At 39.6% G+C, this 22134-nt stretch overlaps 2 protein-coding genes across 3 annotated transcripts in view; both read left to right on the top strand.

Moving 5' to 3' along the window:
• The window catches only part of slc43a1b (solute carrier family 43 member 1b), a 28837-nt gene extending 22925 nt beyond the window's left edge, over positions 1–5912 (top strand). For both annotated transcript variants that reach the window (XM_023397234.2, XM_087171484.1), the window contains 4 exons: positions 357–486; positions 648–721; positions 1941–2064; positions 2156–5912. In XM_023397234.2, the coding sequence (XP_023253002.1) occupies positions 357–486; positions 648–721; positions 1941–2064; positions 2156–2380 (553 nt within the window). In that variant the 3' untranslated portion in view covers positions 2381–5912. The remainder of the gene's footprint in view (positions 1–356; positions 487–647; positions 722–1940; positions 2065–2155) is intronic.
• Positions 5913–7580: 1668 nt separating this feature from the next.
• zdhhc5a (zDHHC palmitoyltransferase 5a) overlaps positions 7581–22134 on the top strand; it is a 35807-nt gene continuing 21253 nt past the window's right edge. Inside the window, exons 1-2 of the mRNA XM_023397225.2 lie at positions 7581–8098; positions 18147–20022. Coding sequence (XP_023252993.1) covers positions 19859–20022 — 164 coding nt within the window. The 5' untranslated portion in view covers positions 7581–8098; positions 18147–19858. The remainder of the gene's footprint in view (positions 8099–18146; positions 20023–22134) is intronic.

The raw sequence follows: 22134 nt of genomic DNA, 5'->3' as shown, positions 1-22134 counted from the left end.
ATGTCACATATATCTGCAGCTTCACAACATGCTTCAAAACCAGAATTAAGGAAGTGAGTTTGGTGACATACATCAAGGTTTTGATCAGGGACTGCTGTGATTGGTGCCACTCGAGGGAAACTTTGAGGATGTTTGATCAAATTTGCGGAAAAGTTGCGGTGATTGGACAAAAATCCAAGTTCGCACAGAATTCACGGGGATAGTTGAATTTGCATTAATTATTGAGACATTGCAACTTTCTGGAGGGACTAGATAACAGCACACTGTCATACTCCCGCATTTGGGACTTATCTGTATTATCCACACCTCTTCCTTAGCAATATGCCTCTTTGATATTTGACATTTGTCCCTTTCAGCCAATCAGATCCCCCAAAACGAGACAGAAAGGTCCAGAAAATGACCAATGCCATGAGGGCTTTCGTCTTCACCAACCTCCTATTGGTCACCTTTGGAATAGTTTCCTTGATTGAAAACCTGCCCCTTCAGGTTAGAAAAATACTGCTCAGAATCCCAATGATCAAACTTACCATGTGTGTGAATACAGTATGAAGACCAGTGCATGTAAATTTATACACACAGAAACACACACAGTGACGCATATGATGATCTGTGAATCTGTGTGTGTCTGTTGTGTCTTTCTTTGTCAGTTGGTGTCATTTGTTCTACATACTATAGTGAGAGGATTTATCCACTCCTGCTGTGGAGGCCTCTACGCTGCTGTGTAAGTACTGCCACTGACAAGCTGCTCTAATCAATGTGTTTGTATTAATAATGGGTCTCAAATGACTGTGTATAATGTGAAATGTGTCATTTGTAGTGAGAGACTCACAGATTATTATCACCTGATTCCTCTCAGCTCTGTGGAGCTTTTTAGTGTCTTTCAGTTCATTGTTTTGGTTTTATGGACCTGACACTTTACTGATTTGGTTCATTCTCAGCACTTTCAAATATTTGATAAGCATTTACTGTAGAACTAGATATTTTTCTCAGGAGCTGGTGGAAACCAAAACGGAGCTAAAACAAGTTGAATACTGGACATATATTCATCAGATCATCAGGAATGTGACTCCAAATGAATGCTAATGTTGCTCTAAGTCCGCTAGATGTGTAAATGGTCATACCGTTTTAAAAAGATCACGTAATTCATCCGGGCCAACCAAAGCTCATGAACAGTAGTGCTGCTTTAAAGCTCCAAATTTCCTTCCTTTTTTGTGTTTTATTTGAAGTGTTGATCCGTAAGAAGATATACTGTATTTGTTGTTTTAAGAACCAAAAACCATCTCAATGTTGTTTTACTTCGCCTCTGTCAGGCTTCTCTCTGGAGCTCTAGTAACAACAGGTCAGTGAGCCAATCAGAAGAGAGGAGGCTCTGAGCCTCTCTTCTGATCGGCTCACTGTTTTCTGAGTGATCCAATAAAAATATAGCAGATTTCAGGTAAACACTCAGAGAAACCAAATCCTACAAGGCTGGATGATGGGTCCAGGTGGGCAGGACTTGGTGACTGCTTTGTTGTGACATCACTAAGTTCCAGAAGTCAGCTGACAGCTGGTTTTAAGGCTCAGTTTCTGAATACAGGCTGTGTGCATTTCTCTGTGGACTGAGGCTTTGATACTTTCACAGTAATGATATAGAACCTATACTTGCTTTATAATCAAACAACACATGGACATCTACCTTTAGACTATATGGAGCTTTAACAAGCAAGACGTGGTTGGGGCGTAAAGAGTGACTGCACCTAAGCAAAGAATCTTGCTTGGACTACCAGCCAGTGATGATATCATGTTTCCACACACTGTGCAGCACACATTTGGGTTTGGTCCGAATTAGATGTATCCGTCATTAACATATGCAGTTCAAGTCTTGTGTGTTGTTCATATAATATATTTATATTTGACAGTGACTGGAAAAATTCTTTGACATTCTTTGTCTTTCTCTCTAGATATCCAGCCAACCACTTTGGGACGCTAACAGGAATGCAGTCATTGATCAGTGCTGCTTTCGCCTTGCTCCAACAGCCACTTTTCATACTAATGTTGGGACACTTCCATGGAGATCCTTACTGGGTAGAAAACACACACACAATCAATCAAAGCGAGGTCAAGAGTATGTAAATGCATACAGCAACATGCACTGACGTGTTTCTCCTTACAACAGATCAATTTGGGCCTTCTCATCTTCTCCCTGGCTGGCTTCCTGTTGCCGGGCTATCTGTTCTATCACCGCAGAAACCTGATCAGGGCAAAGGCAGCACGTGATAGGCTGGCTGCCAGCCATGACAAAGAGAATGCTCCTCTAAACCAATCAGCTAGAGGAACTGATAAGAGCCAAGCCAATGGGCACGCAGCTAGTGGATACACACCAAACGGGCACAGTGTTTAAGATTATAGATTATTCAAGTGAAATGATCAATTTATATTACATTTTTTTTAAATTTCTGTTCAGTGGTTTATGAATACAGAATACAAGTTACATTTCTAACTCTGAGGTCAGGCCTCTCCTTTAGAAAACAGTCTTTTCACTAGTCTCCGTCATGTAAAGGTGGCTCAGTGGTTAACGAGTTTACAAGTTGATTCCCTGTTTATGGGAGCTTCTCCACTAACACCGTAAATAAGATTTAAAAAATATATTCTTGATGGACTAGTGCACTGCATACTGGGAAAAGTTCCAGTCCCCAAACCTTTGACCCGAGCAAACAAACATAAAATTTCAAGGACCATATCAGTGTTTTTCTGCATGTTTTATCCTATTTCTTTTTAACTACATACAGTAGCTTAAGAGTATTTTCAGCCATTTTTCAAAGCATAACTCGACTTTGTAGATCAGGGAATGTGCTTGAAACTTTTGCTGAGTAATCCATCATCGTAAACAGCAAAAATGCCAGCCAAAAGAGTAAATGTACGCATGCTGCATACTGTTGTTATGACCACAATTTGAAGTTATTCTAACATAGCATCACAATTCAAGGTTAATTACTACCAGTTACAGAAACATCATTTGTTACCCCAAGTGAGCAAGTAACAAGTGATTACAAGTGTAAATAGAAGTAATGCTTAAGTTGTGATGTTAAGATAGCAGGCCTAAATGTAATAAGCAACTACACCCACTCTGTGCTTCCATATCTGACATACCATATATATATATGTCAATGTACAGTATATCTGATAACTTCCCTTGGTAGTTTCTACACTTCGTAAAGCTACTTGCTGAATATAGAGCACTAGCAAAGCAACGAGCAACCTAAACAACCTTCAGGGAGCATTACAAATAATCACCCAGTGGGCAGTATAGTTAGAAATACTATTTATTACCTTGTTGAGATTTAGATGATTGATAGAAGATTGATACCACTCTCATGTCTCTGTGTTCATTTGTATGTAGCCAATTAGCTTGGCTTAGCTTAGTTTAGCATAAAAACTGAAAGCAGGGGAGAACTGCAATCTTGGCTTTGTCCAGAATTTTTAAAGTCACATTAGAAACACACATTAGAAATGTGAAAACTCTTCCCTTCCCAAAGACGAGCTTTGACTGATTCAGTCTTTTCATTTTGAATGTGTTAGTGTCAAATTCAGCACAGGGTCAGTTGATATTTATATGCAAATGTTCCCAGCCTCTGCTGCAATAATTAGTCAAAATAAAATAAGAGGTGCCTTGGCTTTAACATGGATTTCAAGTAGAAAGTTTATCAGTCTGATGTTGGATGGATGGAATTAATGTTAGCTTGCTAGCTAGCAGTAGCACAACCACACAGAGGTCTTCGTCAGATGAAATGATTGAAAGGCATTGAACTACAAGCAGTCTGCCAGTAAAATCCTTTAGGTACCTGTGTCAGGATTCAGCTGCCCGCCCAGTTTGGTGACACAATTGAAGAACCACCGTGTTGAGTGACAAATGTGTAGAAATGACAAGATTGTTCACTTCACCCACTTTCACACAAGCAGCTGGTTATCTCGGTGTTGTACAACATCTTTGCAGCACCTAACTAAAGTTATTTTAGGCGGCTATTTCATGACTTTCATGACTTGACTTTTATTATTGCGTGAAAAGAGACGTGTGTGCCATGAGATCTGTGTCAATTGCGTCAACCTTGCGCTCAAAACGTGAGGTAAAAGCATCAACCGTCATTTCCAGTAAGTATCCAAAGTGAGTGTCTGTCAGTTGTTTCTTCTTTTGCTGGTTTGACATAACATCACAATCTGTGGATATTTTATTAATCAAAGCTCTGTCATGGTGCATTTGTGCCAAAAATTGTTTCCCTCTCATGTCAGTGTGAAACAGAGACACATTCACTTTTCCCCGTGTAAGAATGAAAGGTCAGTCCCACCCATCTCTCAGGTTCAATATTACAGGTCAAAGTTCAACCAGATTGATTGCTGCAGGCTGGACAATTTTCAACCAGAAGCCAACAAGTCTCCGCCCCATTTCACATTGACATGAAAGGGAAGTGGACTGTTGTCCGACTGCACCATTAGGAGGACCAAAACGAGGAGGAGAAGCTGATTCCACAGCAAGTGACCTCAGTAATAAATAACAGAGAATCAGAATGTAGTAAGACTTTTGGGTGCAGGTGCTTTTCCAATAAATAAAAAAATCATATTGATTTGGATCATTTAAAAGTCATTTTGTAGTCCTTGTTTTAGTCAAGTAAAAGTAAAAAAAAAAAGATTTGATATTATTGTAGCTAACAACTAAAGCTGCTTTTTTTTACTCTTGTAATTCAAGAAGCACTGGAATGCAGCAGCGAGAGATGATGAATAAAGATGTATTGTGATGCCTGCATGCTGAGAGCACAACATGGCTTCTAGTGAGTTCTATAAACAAGGAGCTTGTACAGTCTTAATAGCTTAATGATAAGATTTGTACAGTGATTATGATTACATAATGATATTTTAAAATAGCTGAAATGTGTGTTTGTGTGTGTGACATTACATGTATGCTTTTCAAGAAGTGCCTCGGTTCGACGTCTTGATGTTTAAAGGCCAATTCATATTTTCTGCGTCTGTATTCCTGAGAGGGTCGGCTTTGATGCGCATGACCTAACTGTCGTCATCTGCCCATGTCCGCCAGAGTCCACGTTGACCCATATGCCGACTTCTGAGTGCAGCCCAAAATTCGTTGTTGAACTGTGCTTGCTCCTGATAATAAAACAGATTTTTGTTTTGAAGAGAGTTTGTGCAAAGCGTTACCAACATTTGTGGATCTTCTTGAAGAGCCAAAAGGTGTTGAACTCCTGGCTAGAAATAGCACAGAGGCTTGGGGAGATGTGTTTTTTTGACCTAATAAGCATGCTTCTACTTCTACTTCCTGATTTTGGTAGCAGTTGACTAAACACGTCGTGGTGCCTTACTGCCTCCAACTGGAATGGAGTGTGGATCGGGAGATGCACATGCACAGAGTACCAGACTGTGGCAGACCAACACGACCCTCAATTGTAGTAGGAAATGCGTTCAAGCGAAACAGAATATACAGCAGACACAACTTACTATAATACAAATTCAGTAAAAACACTGGCCACACAAATTATTGTGACTAAGTCTTTAGTTAATTGGACATTATAGGCGTCAGAACGGTAGTAGTTATTGTGTGTCTATGGTATTGGATTGCATCACATTGTACAGGTGTTGTTGATTTTATTGTGTTTTATTATGATAGACAATTCAGACCTTCTGGCCACAGCGGAACCAATGTTGAGGAGGGAGCTAAAGTTTTGTCATGAAATAAATTTTAAAACCAAATGTAAGCGATAACAAATATTTATCATCTCTATAAACTGAAGGGGCTGATGGCTGATCTGATTTTCCACTGTAAATAAGTATTATTGTGTTATTTGTTTTCTGACTTGATTTGCAATTTTGCTTTGATTTGTTGTGGAAAAATGTAAACAATTAAAAATCATTGGAAATATTAAATGAAATTGTATTTTCTGTTCTTGATTCCATATTTCACTTTTGAAAACATTCTGTTAATACATCCATGGTTCTGTCCCTGCACCTCTCTTCTTCTCTCTCATGGTCTTCCTCTCCTTTAAATATCTGTTTTTTACTATTATTATAATTATTATAATTAGGAAAAAGCATGTTACTCCACATTAAGTGTTGTAATATAACCAACAGGAGACCATTGATGTGTGACATGATTTTTGTGACACTACAGTGCATAAGAGTGAAGTTATCGAATATTAACTAATATATCTGTTTTTGATGTTGTGTTTTGTAGAAGGTCCCTGAGCACTGTCTCACAGCCGGCTGCTCATAGAGATCAGTGTTACTCCTCCGGCTCGTTTTGATGAAAACTAGGTTGTAGCTTCGTTTGTTGAACCGGGGAATTTGAATCTGTAAATATCTTTCCAACATTATCTCGGGGTAACAAGAAATCATTTTTCCCTAATAGTAGCCTATCTCTTTATCGTTAGTATGGCCTTTCTTGGCTTCCACACTGTAGAGCTATTGAGGGGGAACATAACAAACCAAAGCTATGTTTACACATATTTCCTAGCCATAGATCCTCCACTTATGTAAATGATAAGAAGAATAAAAATTCACACACAAGTGAAATAGAAGAGCCCAGAGAACTACAGGTAAGAACAGCAGGAACAATTACAGTGACCAATAACTCTATTTGGATAGGTGAATAGTGTATTGAAACTTAAAGAAATGCAGGCCTCTCCACCTCATGTTGAAAATCAGTTTTCTTTGTTTGACCCCCCCTAAAGAATATGGGTCATCACAAAATCATCCTTTGTATTTTCAATGCCATAATTGTCCCTTTAGTTCAGGGTCTTTCATGGACTCACATGCCAATTGCCAAGGGGCTTCAGTACACACACACACAGACATTCATGGACATTGCATTGACTGCCAGGACCTCATTATGAACTACTGGTCCCGACAAGGTTGGTGTTTATATCAGCAAAGGTTCCAAAGAGGTTACAAAAATGTGTAAACACACACACACACACACACACACACACACACACACACACACACTAACAAAATCTCCAAAATAATAACAAATCTAAAATCCTGCCACCAGAAAATCATACATGGAATTCTGGATTGTGGGTGTGTGTGTGTGTGTGTGTGTGTGTGTGTGTTTGTGTGTGGGTGTGCTGATGAGGAGCTTGGTTGTGTGGGCTTATCCTCATAGCCCCTGCTGTCATTTTAATCTCCCCATTGTGTGTGTGGGTGTGTATGTGTGTGTGTGTTAGTGTTAACTATACTGTGCCTTGGTCCCCAAATAAAGACACACACACACACACACACACACACACACACACACACACACACACACAAACATACGTTACTGTGTCAGTGTGTCACATGAGAGGATTAAAACCTCATGTCAGAGACAGCTTATGTGCCAACCATGCTTAGCGACAATAAAATATATTAAAATATATTACCATGGCTTTATTATCTATTGCAATCACTATTTAGTGTGCAATCATGACGTTCACTGTGTGTGTGTGTGTGTGTGTGTGTGTGTGTGTGTGTGTGTGTGTGTGTGTGTAAGAAGCAAAAACAATTCGCTTATGGCCTGATTGACAACCTTGTCGTCCAATCAGAGCTTTTTACATTTGCGACAATTCTACTGTTGGACCCTGGCATCAGAGTTTTGTAGTACAGGCAAATATGTCGGCCTCTGGTGATGTGTAGGCCACCATTATTATGGATGTGTGAGGAGAGCACATAATTCTTTTGGGAGTAGATTCTCGTCGTTTTCTTCTTAACTTCCGTGCAGGCGGAGCGGCCTGCATTCGGACACTCACCACTTGAAAGAAGTTACAGAACCAAGCAGCTTCGACCTCTAGCTAATAGTTAGTTAAGCTAGCTGCCTGTAGTAAAATAACGTCAGACGTATCGGTGCCTGGCCAGCTAGCCAACCATTTATTATTAGCCTGGCGCTTGGGGAAGCTAACCACCAGAGAAAGACCCGTACAGTCGTACAGTTTACTGGCACCGTTCAGTGACTCTCGTATGGATAATAATGAATGTGACGAGCTGTTTCTGCGGATTTTAATCCGAGGAGGAAACAACACCTTTGAGACTGACATCCCATTTTCTGCGTTTGGACCCTGAGCTTTTACAAAACCTCTCGCAGGTGAGATGAATTGTTAGCCCGCTGCTAGCCAGGGCTAACCAATGAGTAGCTTAAGGCTAGCTAATGTTAATGTGCTATGGAAAAGAAGCTAATACAGAAACATTGCACTGAGCCTAACCAACCACACCATTTAACGTTATTATCTAAACCATGCGATGCCCTTGCTTTGGTTTAAGCGTAGTACTTTTTCTACATATGTGCTTAGTTCACAATAGCTATGATGAAGCTTGTTAAAGCTACAACTCCCATTATCGTGCCGCTGTAACGCTGGTTATCGCCACCCTAACGTACGTTCGTCTTTATGGACTCGCTGTAGTCAGCATTGTAGGACAAATTAGCTACTGTTAAATTAATTTTAACATTAGCTAGTAGGAGTAGTAAAGTATTAAAGTCATTTTGCTCCTCATCCCAGGTCCGTAACGATACTGTCGTCCCCGCTAGCTGTGCGTCCCCACCCCAGTTTCAATATGACCCACTGTCCAATGTTGGCTGAAGTGTATTTTCAGAATATGGCAGAGAACTGCTGTTTTGCTAATCGGTGATCAAACCCAAAAAGTCACTGCACGATTAACTTATATATGCACGCCGACTTAGAGACTGGACCCCTCAAGGATCAAGAAAAGGGTGTTAATGATATGTTAAAACATGTGCATTTGCTTAATCACAGCCTCCACATAAACAGTGAGATTTTCAGTGCAGTTTGGCAGGACCGTCTGTCCTTTAAAGAGAATGAAACATCTTTGCGGGGCTGAGTTGGGCCGTTTGACTGAATCTACCAGGGTTTACGTGTCACCAGCCTCAGCTGTATCTGTCAAGCATCCTCTGCCGGTCTGTTAGTGAGCTATTCCATAAAAAACATTTTTTTTAAACGAAAATTTCGATGTAAATGGAAATCCAAAATTTGAGACCTGTGATCATGAAATTAGATTGTTGGCATCCATCCGTAAAAGCAATCGTTCTGTGGGTTTGGTGCATATAGCCTCTAACTGCTGCTGCTGCTGCTGCTGCCGTGACTGCAGCGGCCCATACACACCCAGCATTTATGTGCATTGGTGCTGGCAGTGCTATAGGCTCCTTTCAGATGTAAGGAGGTACCACTGTCTGGAGATTTTCATGCATTTACAGCATTGGAGGTTATAGATTGTGCCTGACGGAGTAAGGATGCACAGTGTTTTATAATATTGATCAGATATGGTTGAATGAGGAAATAACTATCTGATATTTTTATTGAGAGCACTTAATAAGGTGAACCATCTTGTCATGTTTGAAGTCCCTCAGTGTGCTAGGCTGTGATTTACTGAATAGTTTGCTTTCATAAAGGCAATCCTGGATTTTTACAGCATGTCGAAGCAGAATGTTTAGTATTCGGCATCATGCCACTCGGCAGTACTAGGTCCAATTGACAGAATTATAAACCATAATGTTAGTCTTGACATGTCATAATGTTGCCCACTGTGGCAGTGTGCCAAGTTAAGACAGATAGCGGGTAATAAACAAGAAGCAACACCTTGTATTCCTGCCAGTTTTCATGGCAAGGTGTGTGTTATCAGACCTTCTCCACATCTGAATGTCGAGTGTGTTCTGCCAATCAAAAGAGTATAAAGGTGTATAGAAAATGGGGCTGAACAATATGCAAAAAAGTCATATTGCAATTATTATGACAGATATTGCAATTGCAATATGAATCACCATTACAGTTGTATTTATAACTTTTGCATTTTTCTTTCACTGTAAAACATAAAAATGATGATGATGTGACACATCCCCTTACATCTGGAGAATATGGTTTGCAGGCCACTGCGTGTCTGTAGCACCACAACGCTTCATTTACGGTTTGTTGTGACACATTTTACCGTTACCAAAGAAATTGCAGTTCCTACTATTTCGATTTTGCACTTGGCCATATTGCATTTTTTTTCAATAATATTTAGATCAATTGTTCAGCCCTAATAGAAAATGATTGCACACTTTTTCTTTTGAGGTTGACACGATGTGGCTCAAATCTCAGAATCTGCATATAAAATTAAATGTAGTAAACCAAATCCAAGAGTGATGTATTTGACAGTGCTGGGTGACAAAATGATAACTAGTTATATCCACTAAGGTTAGGTGATGTCCACCTTTCTTTTCTTCTTACAATATTAATAATTCATTGATTATATGTTCCTAAACATGAAATATTGTCAGTTAATGTTTAGGATGAGACATGGTTAAAAAGGTTTAATAACAATATAAAAAATTAGGAAATATTTGATTAAGACAGGTATAGCAGAGACAGTGAAATTGTGTGCATGTGAGTGTGAAATATTAATTGGACAAAGCAGTTAGTGACTCTGAGTTCAGATACGTAGGCTGGAAAGATGCAGATTCACTGAGACATGACGTTAATAATCATTAGCAAAGCAGTGAAGAAAACATTCAGCTGTAGCTTCTCATCTTAGCTGCTGAGCGCTGCTTTCAGGGGTTAAAATGACAAACGTCGCCAGTGGTAGCTCATATCCGCTGTCACTAGTTATTGTTAATTCATTCTGTTACTTGATTACAAGCCTAAATTAAACTTGGCTGCTCTCTGCACACCTCTGTTAGCGCATGTCAAGGATAGTTTGTGAGGGAGTGTTTCTTTAGGTCCAAACAAACCCAACAGAATGAGACATTTTCTTTCTAGTGAATTGCATCATTTCACTGTTGGGGATGGCATTCTCTCTATTATATCAATACTTTAATCTCATAAACTTAATATTATGGATCCATGATCTTCAGCATTTGGACCAAGAAGCCCATAAAAATCAGGTGTGTGAGATTAAGTAGTCTACACTGTTTACACTGGAGCTATAGTGTGTATGCTGTGCAGTGCTACAATACATTGACAAAAAAAAAAAACAGGGTAAACTTGCCCTGTATAGCGTATAAATCTGATCTGACGTGCAGGCTGACAGGCAGGGGTATGATTCGACCCACCTCCTGTAGTTCAGACTAGATAAAATACATTGTTCCTAATGGTTACTTTCCTAGTTGATAAAACAGAAATTAGAATTTAGACTAGTTGACTTGTCTAAAAGTCAGAAAACACTCAGTCAAATTGGCATGATGAGCTGCGTCCTAGTTATACCAGTTTAATCTGACACAGCCAACATACAACCTTATTTTCAATTTATTATATCAAAATTCTGCCATTCTGTGCTGGTTTTACTCGATGCTATCTGTCCCACCTTCCACCTACTCGTTTCCATATTCTAATTTAAGTGGTCTGGGAGCAAATTAGATGTCCGCTCTTCCTCTTGGTTCTGTTTTCAGACTTTAGAAATTCTTGCCCGTGACAAGAGACTTCGGCCATTCACAGGTCTTTTCAGAGAGAGAGTGTTCCTATTAGCTGTTCTACAAATGCAGATGTGTGTGCATGTTGCTTCAGATGGATGTGTGCCAATATTGGTGAAGGGTTTCAGAGATGGAGAGAACTTCTCCTGGACAGGTAACAGGCTGTTGTAGGATCTAAATGTGTTGCAGTGGTTGGTTATGAGCAGGTGATGACTGGCTATGTGGAATGTTGCTAATAGTTTATCCTTCTGCTAACGACACACACAAGTGTAGGAAGATAGGTCTAACCATCTTGCCTGGCCTGAACAGGTGCAAGCATCTCCTTATTAACTGAAGGGTTGAAATCTTCGTCCATAAACTGAACAGCTGTCTAAAAAGTCTGTCTGTCATTGTCTCTGCAAACAGCTTTCTTTCTGTGGCGAATCTTCAGAGTGATAGTGCTCAGTGATGAAGCACACTAGATGCTAGGTGCTAGATGCTAGTTTTACTGGAACTTGGCTGCTGTAGAGCAAAAGTGCTCTTCTTGGAGACACAGGAAATGGTTTCCTCGAAATGATCTCTTGTTGTAAAAGCGCACACACAGTATTGTTAACTTACACCTGCCATGTTTTGGTTGGTTACAGACGTCTAGCGTGCCTAACATTTTCATGTGGGTGATTTTTTTCTGCTGCACCGGGCCACAATAACCATAACCTTTTTTTTTTTTTTAATCATTGCACAAGTCATCGTTTGCAAAAGGCATATACAGTATTTCCGAGTCAGATGAGACCATCTCCACTGAAGACATTTGTTCAGGATCAAGTATCTTACACAGTAACTAAGTACATTCAATCAAGTACTGTAATTTTGAGGTGCTTGTACTTTACTTGACTATTTCACTTTATGCTACTTTTTACCTCCACTCTTCTACATGTGTTTGACAGGTTTAGTTACTAATTACTTTTAAGATGAAGATTTTACACAACAGATAATGGTTAATGTAACAAGTTTCTAGGGTTTCATGATCTTAACCACAGTCCGATCATCACCCCGGGAAATTGCCAATCGATGATATGATTGTTATGTTACACTTTATAGCTATGTTAAAGCAAAATTGTCATCACAATAATGCGTCTCTCTCATTGACAGAGAAACCAAACTAAATGATGTGTTCTGTCTGTCTGTCGATCTCCTCCGCTACACACAACAAGCAACTGTTCATTACAATCAGTAGTGTGTGTGTGCGCGCGCACGTTGCAAGCATCAGTTATATGAGGTTATATATGTGTATAGCAGGGCAAATTAAATTTAATATTAATTTAATACAACAAATAATAATAAGGTACTCGATTAATGGGTAAAGAAGTCAAATATCATCGTGACATTTTCAAGGGCATGAGCAATCCGCGATCGTTCTGATCGTCGATCACCGATATTATCATCCACTGGTACAACCCTACAAGCTTCTAAACGACAGCACACTGTCAAACTTGAAACCATCGGTTTCCAACCTTTTTGTCTTTTGACTTCTTACAAACAGCAGTGTGTGCTCGGGGTCAGATTTCAGATGTCTGAGTTGTTAACAGCTCCACTAGCTCCCTCTAAACCTCTTACATGGTTTAATTTTAATAAATGTTCAAATGTACTCTATTGAACCTAATGATGTCATATACAATACTAAGTCAGTTAGAGGGACCAAACCAGTGCTTTAATTTTTATACTTTAACTGCATTTTGCTGCTATTACTCATGTAATGTATGTAATACTTATGTAGGATTTTTCTTGTAGGAGTTTTACTTGTAATGAGTATTTTACAGTATTTTGCTTTATTGATACTTTTACTTTTGTTGTACTTCTTAAATTAATTATATAATAATAGTGTATGGCCATTCCGACTATCACAATGAGTCTGATGTGTTTGTGAGGTAGTGAGAGAATCAATGGGCTGTGCTCAGCTCTACAGTAAAATAAGATTTTCATAGATACGTGTCAGTGTTGATTTTGTGGCAAACCACAACCACCACCACAAATTATCAATAATATGCGAAACATTGTTAATTAAAGGATCTGGTATAATGGACACCACAGCAGTTTTCTTAATGAATAGTTCTCTTCATTTTGAATTACCAGTATGTTTGGTTGTTAAGTTGTGAATGCGGTCGAGGACAAGTAGGTACAGGACGAGGTTTCACACCTACACACACATTTTTTTCCCCTGGCTGCATTCAGTGAAAGAGAATATCGGTGACAGAACCAATCAAAGGCAGAGCAGGTGCGGGTCTTTGCAGATGTAGGAACACAATGACCCCTACCTTTTTCACTGTAATAAAAATAATAATAATAATAATAATATATATATATATATTTGGTAATTCTCCTTGGTCACCCAATAAACAGTTTTGGCGACACAGGTATGTATCATCAAGTCCACCCATTTCCCTATGCATTCCGTTACTTTTTTTCCAAAATAGGAAAATGAGTTTACACTCCCATATTGCATGTAAAAATGTTCCTATATATGTCTGATGTTTCCAGCATAAAGTGTTAGTCAGTAAACCCATCGTGTAGAGCTTGGAAGGAGTAAAATAAAACTTGGAATTATCTAATACTGAATAAATTTCCCTGTCTCCTTAAAGGTGCAATGTGTAAGATCTGGCCAAATCTGGCCAGACTTTTAGTTTAAAATTTTCAAAAAATGAACTAACGCCATCAATAGCATGTGAAGGAGCCACAGTGATGATGTCATGACTAGGGTTGTCACTGGAACCGATACTTCGGTACCAAGTCAATGCCACATGGCAAAAAACGGGACGGTACTAGTTTTTTCATGGTATTGAAGGTACCAAAATTACCGACAGGTGTCGAGATTGATAGTCACCTTCTTCGGAAGTAACATAAGATTGACATCCTATTGAGGGAGGCAGTTGAATGAGTGCTTGTCACGCCCGCTCGTGCATCAGGTCTCATTGCGCACAAGCAGGATGTCATTAACTGTATGAGCAACTTATCTCATGGTGCAAAAGTGTCTTGCCTCAAAAGTGACAGTAATCTACCAAAAACGTGTAAAAGAACATTAACACTAATTACTGCATCTCTGGCAACATTTCAGTGACTCAGAACACATTTAAGCACAGTTTCTCCGGCACATGCTCTGCCTCTGCCCAAGGGAGGATGAGGAACGTCCACTACTAGGTTGCAGTCTAGCCGCAATAACAAATGAAAGATTGCGATAAGTTCAGGCACACAACTTGGTCCAGCTGCAGCCCCTCAGCTCGTCGAAAGACAAAGCCACAAGAGTCGTGTATGGAAATATTTTGCTTTCGAGGCAGATGATGAGAGGTTGATTATAGACCCGCAAAGGCCCGTTTTGCTTTCCAAGCCACAATTGAAATGCTGTGCAATAAAAGTTTTACTGCTTATATTTTAGGAAAGTATTGTTTACTTTAAATTCTTGAAGGCTACATGCCACTGTTCTTTTTTGCAGTTTAAAAGTTGTTTAAGTTTATTATATCTATTATATGTCCATATTTTTATGTCTAAGGCAGGGGTGTCCAAACTTTTTGCAAAGAGGGCCAGATTTGGTAAGGTGAAAATGTGTGGGGGCCAACCATTCAGCCTGACATTCTTTGAACCATTAACATTAAATACAAATGAACTATTTTATGAAATTTTTATTGCAAATGGCATACTTCATTTTTTTTCATTTTCAAGTTTTTGCCAAAATCACTCTGCCTTTCATATTTGAAGACCACATAAAATGCTTTTCTTTAGCATATTTTCTACAAACTGAACAAAACATGATACCGGCCGCCTCCTCGTACTGCAGCCATTCCCTCTGAATCTTCCATTTCTCATTGAAGTTTCTTACTTTTGCTTTTTTCTTTGACGTTTCGCCTTTTTCATCCTCCTTTCCATCTATCTCCTCTGTACTCTTTCTTTTTGGGTCAGTCACACCGGGTATGTGCCTCCACATTGCTGCACCGGAACCACACTGCGGCTGGTGGTGACGCGTGAAGGCTGATTTATACTACTGTGTCAAGTCGACACCGTCACGACGCAGAGCCTCTGCATCCGTCAACGTGCACCTCCAAAAATGTCTAGGCATTTTATAGCAGCAATGTTTTGCTATATTGTGACAAACATTTACCTGCCCCATGGCATGTAGCCCTGTTAGTTTACAGCCCTGCATATGACTGAGGTGCGAGGCACCACACATCCTGTGGACCAATCTCCAAACTGCTTTAGAATACTGGGATTGAAGAGAAATCTATTAGTAGTTGACCAATGTGAGAGAACATCCAAAGGTTAAAAAGGACTTACTAACTCCTGTTCTCAACATTGTTGTGCATTGTCAGCATCGTAAGTGTTGTGCTACAGAGACTCCCCAGTCTAAGAGACATAAAGGAACCTTTTTTTTTGGGGTTCAAGACCAACAAACATATCATATCATTTTTATATTTTTTTCAGTGATCACAACTGCAATATCTGCCAAAATAACCACAAAAAAATAATATACACAATATTTATTTTGCATATGTAGCGCCCCCTCCCCACACACACACAGACACACACACACACACACACACACACCGCCTCCGTCAAATTTTGTGCCGCCTCTGCCTCCCGATAAAATTCTAGTAGGCCTATTTGTTTTCTCGGTACTCAGTGGATTTGACGTTTGTAACTGCAATTGTGGCTGTACGCCACTACGGCAATATAGTGATGTGTAGTGTACTGATTAGTAACCACCCGTCCCGTATAATACCCAGTCCCATATTTTAAAAATAATTTGATTCTAGTACTTGTTTTCTCTGTACTCGGTGGATTTTAATCAATACGGGACGCAGTTTGTTATGTCCTCAAAGTGCTTTTAATAATGTAAAACCAAACCAGTTGCAACTTTTTTTCACATAAAAGGTGGCAACCCTACAGATGAATATTATCTATAATAATATTAAAATAAAATATCATAATAAAAAAATTATATTATCTCTTACATCCAAGCACACCCAGCTTCTTGAAAAGTTTCCCTAAATTAACGGTACATCCCATCATGTATGTTTTTTTTTGCAGAAATGTCTCAAATCGCAGATCGTTGTAGAAAGAGTTCGCAAGGAGGAGAATCGCGAGGACAGGTTAAACAGTGCAGAGTGCAGACATCTTTAGTTCTTCTAATATGGGAAAAAAAAAGTTAATTCATGTTACTGACCAGATCTGGTAAATTTGAAAATGTCACATTTGTCAGAGTTTTGGTTGCATGTGGTTGCGCTCTGTGAGTGTAGTTAGTATCAGTCTAGTCAGCAGAATGAGCTGATACATATTGCACGTGATTAACTCTGACAACATGATTGAATCCATGCCTTAACTTTTCTGTGATAAAAGTTATTTTTATATTAATTAGTTGAAAATGAAGCCAGTGTGAGACTATTATGAGGGATTATTATTGATTAATTATTTTCATTCCCAACATCTTTGACAAAAGAACAAAAATCATAATCAATTATTTTGATCAATATTGAGATCATGATTACTCATTGACTTTGGATAAACCAGGCATTTATTGTACTTTAAAAAAAAAAACAGATTTCAAAACAAAAAGCATTGTCTACGGTTTGTGTAGTTTTTCTGGTTATTCATGATACACAGGGCGTGGTCTCTCCTGACTATATATAGAAAGTCTCCGGCAAACTGCTCAAGGTGATGCACTACTACGCCCAAACATAACCAGGAAGTGGATGGGGGGGCGGTTTTTGTTGGGGGATGAAATTTGTTGCAAAACAGAATGCAGTACTATAATAGTTTTTTAAGATTTTCTTAAAAGTTGCGATGCATGTTGTGATGTTTTTAGATGGTTTTTTGCAATGAAAGTGGAGGAGAAACAAGTGATTCTGCTCCTCTGCTCTGTCTTAATCACAGGTAGAGCTGATCTTTATAATCTCATCAATTTATCAATTTATAACAGCTTTTTATGTGTGTATAGTAATTTTATACCCTGCCCCACAGTTTCTGTCTTATGAAACACTGAATGATGAATGAAAGGATGTTTTCTTGAACGTTACTTGATTTGTGATTGACGTTTGGAAATCAGTCAATACACCTTAAATGCCATTATGAGAACTTTGACCATTTGTTTTTATCAGTTCTTTTCATGACTTTAGTTCTTTAGTGTTGATCAGATCCTCAAGCTGTTAAAATGTAGATATTTTATTTCATCTGGATAATAAAAGTAGTGGAGCCTCCTTCCAGTGGCTCCGGCAGCTCTACACCTGTGGTTCCACCACAGTGTTACAGTAGTACAAAACTATTTAACCCTTTCATATAAAACATGGTTGAATGTCTTCACATGGTCTTTAACAGTAATGTTTGTTGGTAAATGTAAGACGTTCATGTCACATATATCTGCAGCTTCACAACATGCTTCAAAACCAAAAATAAGGAAGTGAGTTTGATGACATCATTATGGTTTTGCGCAGGGACTGGTATGACTGGTTCGATTCGCGGGAAACTTTGATGAATGGTCAAATTTGTGGAAAAGTTGCGGTGATTTGACAAAATGCAAGGTTGTGCAGAATTCACAGGCATTGGTTGAATTTGTGTTAATATTTGAGACATGGTGACTTTCTGGAGGGACTGGCTAATGCATTCCCCAACATCTGTAAACAGACATGTGATGTACTGTACCTTTGTATTGCTGTTTACATACTGGAGTATCTTCTCTTTGACCAACCCTTTCTTCCTCTCCTCACGACTGTAGGAGCAGCATCCTGACCAACCGTCACCCAGAGCGACCTGTTGATACGCAACTCTGCCCCCTCTTTGTTTCATACTCTTGTCACGGCTGCAGAAGGATACCTTAAACCTGACAAACCTCAAGACACAAATGGCTGGAGGAGTCCTTTCCACACATAAAAGCCAAAGTTTTCCACTGTTTTGATGAGGTCATTTTTGGGCCGTTGCACCAGAGAGGCTGTATTATCTGATGGATTTTTGTGGGAGCGTGTTATCCTAGCCTCAGTGCTCTCCGCTTGGGAAGGAAGCAGAGGGAAGGCCCTAGAATTCTCTGGAGACAAGGGCAAAAAAGAAAGCCGCCTGTTGCTGGGAGGCTGACGGTTACACAACTGACAGGCGCAGTTGTCCACCAACACAGTGGAAGAAAGAGACCAGTGGGGGGAGCTGAGTTGTGCTATGCTGCCATTGCTGGCAAAACCCCTGATCAACACTGTCACTTTAGCTGATGGATGTTCTACTGGATTCCCCCCCAGATCTTTTGGAAAGAACCACACTATCACTTCCTGCTTTCACATCCCTGGTGCAGCTGGCAGGTGAGGTGGTTTAAATCAGCCACCGGCGGGGTTTAGGGATGCCCCGACACAGGAAAACCAGGCTACTCCACTGGCCCGCTTACAGACTGCTGTTTATAGTACGAATCCTGGACTGAGAGCTGACTGTCTCCTTCTTGAACAGGGAGCATCATTTTTTTATTCACAAGACCCTTTCTCACTGAGGTGCTGAAAACTCTGACTGAATAGGAATCTCCATATGCAGATGTAGCTACGGATAAGCCCATTTCCCCATTTCAGGTCTTGATCTGCACATTTTCTAAACTGAAGAACGTCACTGAAACATTATCATCCCAGACTTATTTCTTCTGAGCTTTTTTACTCCTTTCATCCTCATTTCATTTCTTGCTGTTGCTTTTGTTCCGCCTTATAAATCAGTCTCCTACCAAAACAGGTTTACCTCTGCCAACTCTGGTACCTCACTAAACTCCCATTTATACCAATCAATAGACCAATCAAATCAATCTGGACCAGTTTTCTGTATTTCAGGATTTGATTGAAATCACTTAAGAACTAAATTGTGTTTTAACAGAAGGGTCCAAATACTTTTTTTAATTTTACATTTAACAGCCATATTTTTTTAATTGCACTATTATCATGATTTTCACCAAGCCTTTATTCACCTTGAAGCAGATTTACACTTTTTAGACAGTTTTTTTTGTGTGTAAGAATTATCAGTTTCTATTGGCTCGTATCATAATTTATTGACATGTTTGGTGGGACACAGTTCAGCTAGTGTTGTGGATGTGCCTACACCTCTTTTCCTCTTTATAATCTGTGGCTTATTTGTTCATCCATCCTTACCACCTGTTTTTGTGGCTAACAGGGAAACAAGGCTTTTACAGCAGAGAGACCTGTAAGCTTCTTTTAATCTCTCACACACAGTAGATCAGGTCAGAAAACAAGCGTTCACTCCTCCTCCCATCTCAGTGTGATGATGCAGAGGAACTTTTTCCTCTTTTCCACTTGAAAGAATAAACCCCTCTCAGCTATTCCTCCATCTCTGTCATTATCTGTCGTTTCTGTTCCCACTCAATACGCCTGGAAAAATATTTAACTTTGAATGACAAATTCCTTGGCGTAGCAGTTGCTGAACAGACACACACCGCACCACACACAGGAAGTGATGCCAGGTGGCAGCAGTAAGAGCGGAGGGCGGGGTCCATCCTCGTCACCCCTCCCCCATGCCGTGGTCCCACCCAGCAGACCCCTGCGACCCTCCCGTTACGTCCCCGTGTCGGCAGCCACCTTCTTCCTCGTTGGTTCCACCACACTCTTCTTCTGCTTTACGTAAGTGGCAGCAGACACACACACACACACACACACACACACACACACACACACACACCAGAGGCCTGTTTATGAGCTGTGATGAAACAAATATTTAATCTCACAAACAGTAATATATAACACTGGTCAAAAGTTTTACAACACTCCCATTTCTCCAGTTTCTTTATTGAGATTTCAGCAGCTCAAGACCACTGAAAAACCGTAAATGGTATAAAAGTAAGTAGTGAAATGCCCAAGGTAAAAAAACAACACAAGAAACTAAAACAAACTACAGGAAGTAGGACTGTAAACTGCTGTCAGAGTGGAGGGAGCAGTAACAGAGGAAGACGGACTGGTTGATAATGAGCCACAGGAACAGAACCAGATGATGGAGACCAGCACAGTGTCCAGGAACTGGTCTGGGTTAAGCTTTAATTTCAGAGTCCACTGGGACATTACAACTTGTAAATGTCAGTAACAACTGGAAAAATGAAGGTGTAAAACTGTACATCATAACAAACATAAGATGATCAAGAAGAGCAGAGCCCTGTTCTTGATTGGATTTGTGATGATGTGATATGATGTGATATGATGTGATAGAGCTGTTCTCAGAGCAACACTTTAAATAACTTCCTGTATCTGTGTCACATGGTTTCTCCACCTCCCCGCCCCTTTAGGAGACCAGCAGCAGGTCTGAGTCTGTTCAGTCCAATCAGAGAAGTTAGCCTGATCACAGTTTATGACTCTTTTGCCTCATAGTCACCAAAATAATTATTATAGCCATTATACACAAGCCACGGATCTTCAGAACATTCAGACATTAAGATGTTATTTTTCAAACAGATCAGGAAAAATTTATTAAATTTTATTTAACTTTATTCAGACCTGTCTCTGTCTCAGCAACAAACTCTCACAGATCTCACAACACAGATCTCTTCTCTCTGTTGGTTCTGGTTTCGCCACTGGAGAAGAGCCGCTGATGCTTTCCAACCACAGAAGTTTAAAGGGACCTATACGTGCAACCATGAATTAAAAGTTAAAACTGAAATAAAACTTTTAAAAATTGTATTTCTTTACGTAATAATACTATTATTGTTATCATAATATGACTGCTTTTGGAGGGAAAACAGAGTATATTATTAGACTGATATGATCTTTCACTGGGTTGATAAAAAAAGAGCAGCAAAATCAGGCTTAAATTCAAACGATCTAGTGTTGGGTTAGGGTTAGCAGTCTGGCACTGCTTGTAATGCACCATCTTTTGTTATAGAACATCTTTGATTATAAAGCAGGTCTAGGTTCTATATTATTACTGTGAAAGTATCAAAGCGCTCAGTCCACAGAGAAATGCACACAGGCTGTATTCAGAAACTGAGTCTTAAGTCAGGACTTCTGGAACTTTGTGATGTCACAATAAAGCAGTCACTGAGCCCCGCCCACCTTTCTCTGGGTGTTGACCTGAAATCTGCTATATTTTTATTCGATCACTCAAACAGTCAAGAGTTTTTCCTGCATAGAGAATTGGGAGGCGGCTGCCTACATCAAATTTCGTGCCGCCTCCCAATAAAATTCTAGTACTTGTTTTCTCAGAACTCGATGGATTTGAAGTTTGTAACTGCAGTGGCGCTGTATTGTACTCTGTGCATCAGGCAGAGCCATCTGAAATTGTCAAAGATGAAGAATATGAATGAGCTGGATTTTCTGCCTGCGGAGAGAGGCGGCGACCTGATTTTGTGGCTCTTAAAAACAGGTGAATAGGGTTGCCACCTGTCCCATATAATACGGAATCATCCCGTATTTGAAAACAGTACAGAGTGAAAACATAATTAGTTCTTCTAAAAAGTTCATTCATGTTATTGACGAGATGTGGTTAATTTGTCAGGACTGAAACTAGGCCTAGTTTGTCCTGTATTGAATCAATACAGGACACCTCCACCTCTCAACAAATTCTAGTACTTATTTTCTCGGTATTCGTGGATTTCAATCAATACATGACACAATTTGTCCAGTATTTTTTTTTCATGTTATGTCCTAGAAGTGTTGTGAATAATGTAATGTCAAGTAAAACCAAACCAGTTGCCACCTTTTTTCACAGAAAAGGTGGCAACCCTACAGATGAATATTATCTCTTTT

The sequence above is a fragment of the Seriola lalandi genome, unplaced genomic scaffold, assembly GCF_002814215.2.
Source record: "Seriola lalandi dorsalis isolate HSWRI2012SDOR001 ecotype SW California unplaced genomic scaffold, Sedor1 jcf7180002055006, whole genome shotgun sequence".
Lineage (NCBI taxonomy): Eukaryota > Metazoa > Chordata > Actinopteri > Carangiformes > Carangidae > Seriola > Seriola lalandi.
This window is presented reverse-complemented; position numbering and strand designations above follow the sequence as displayed.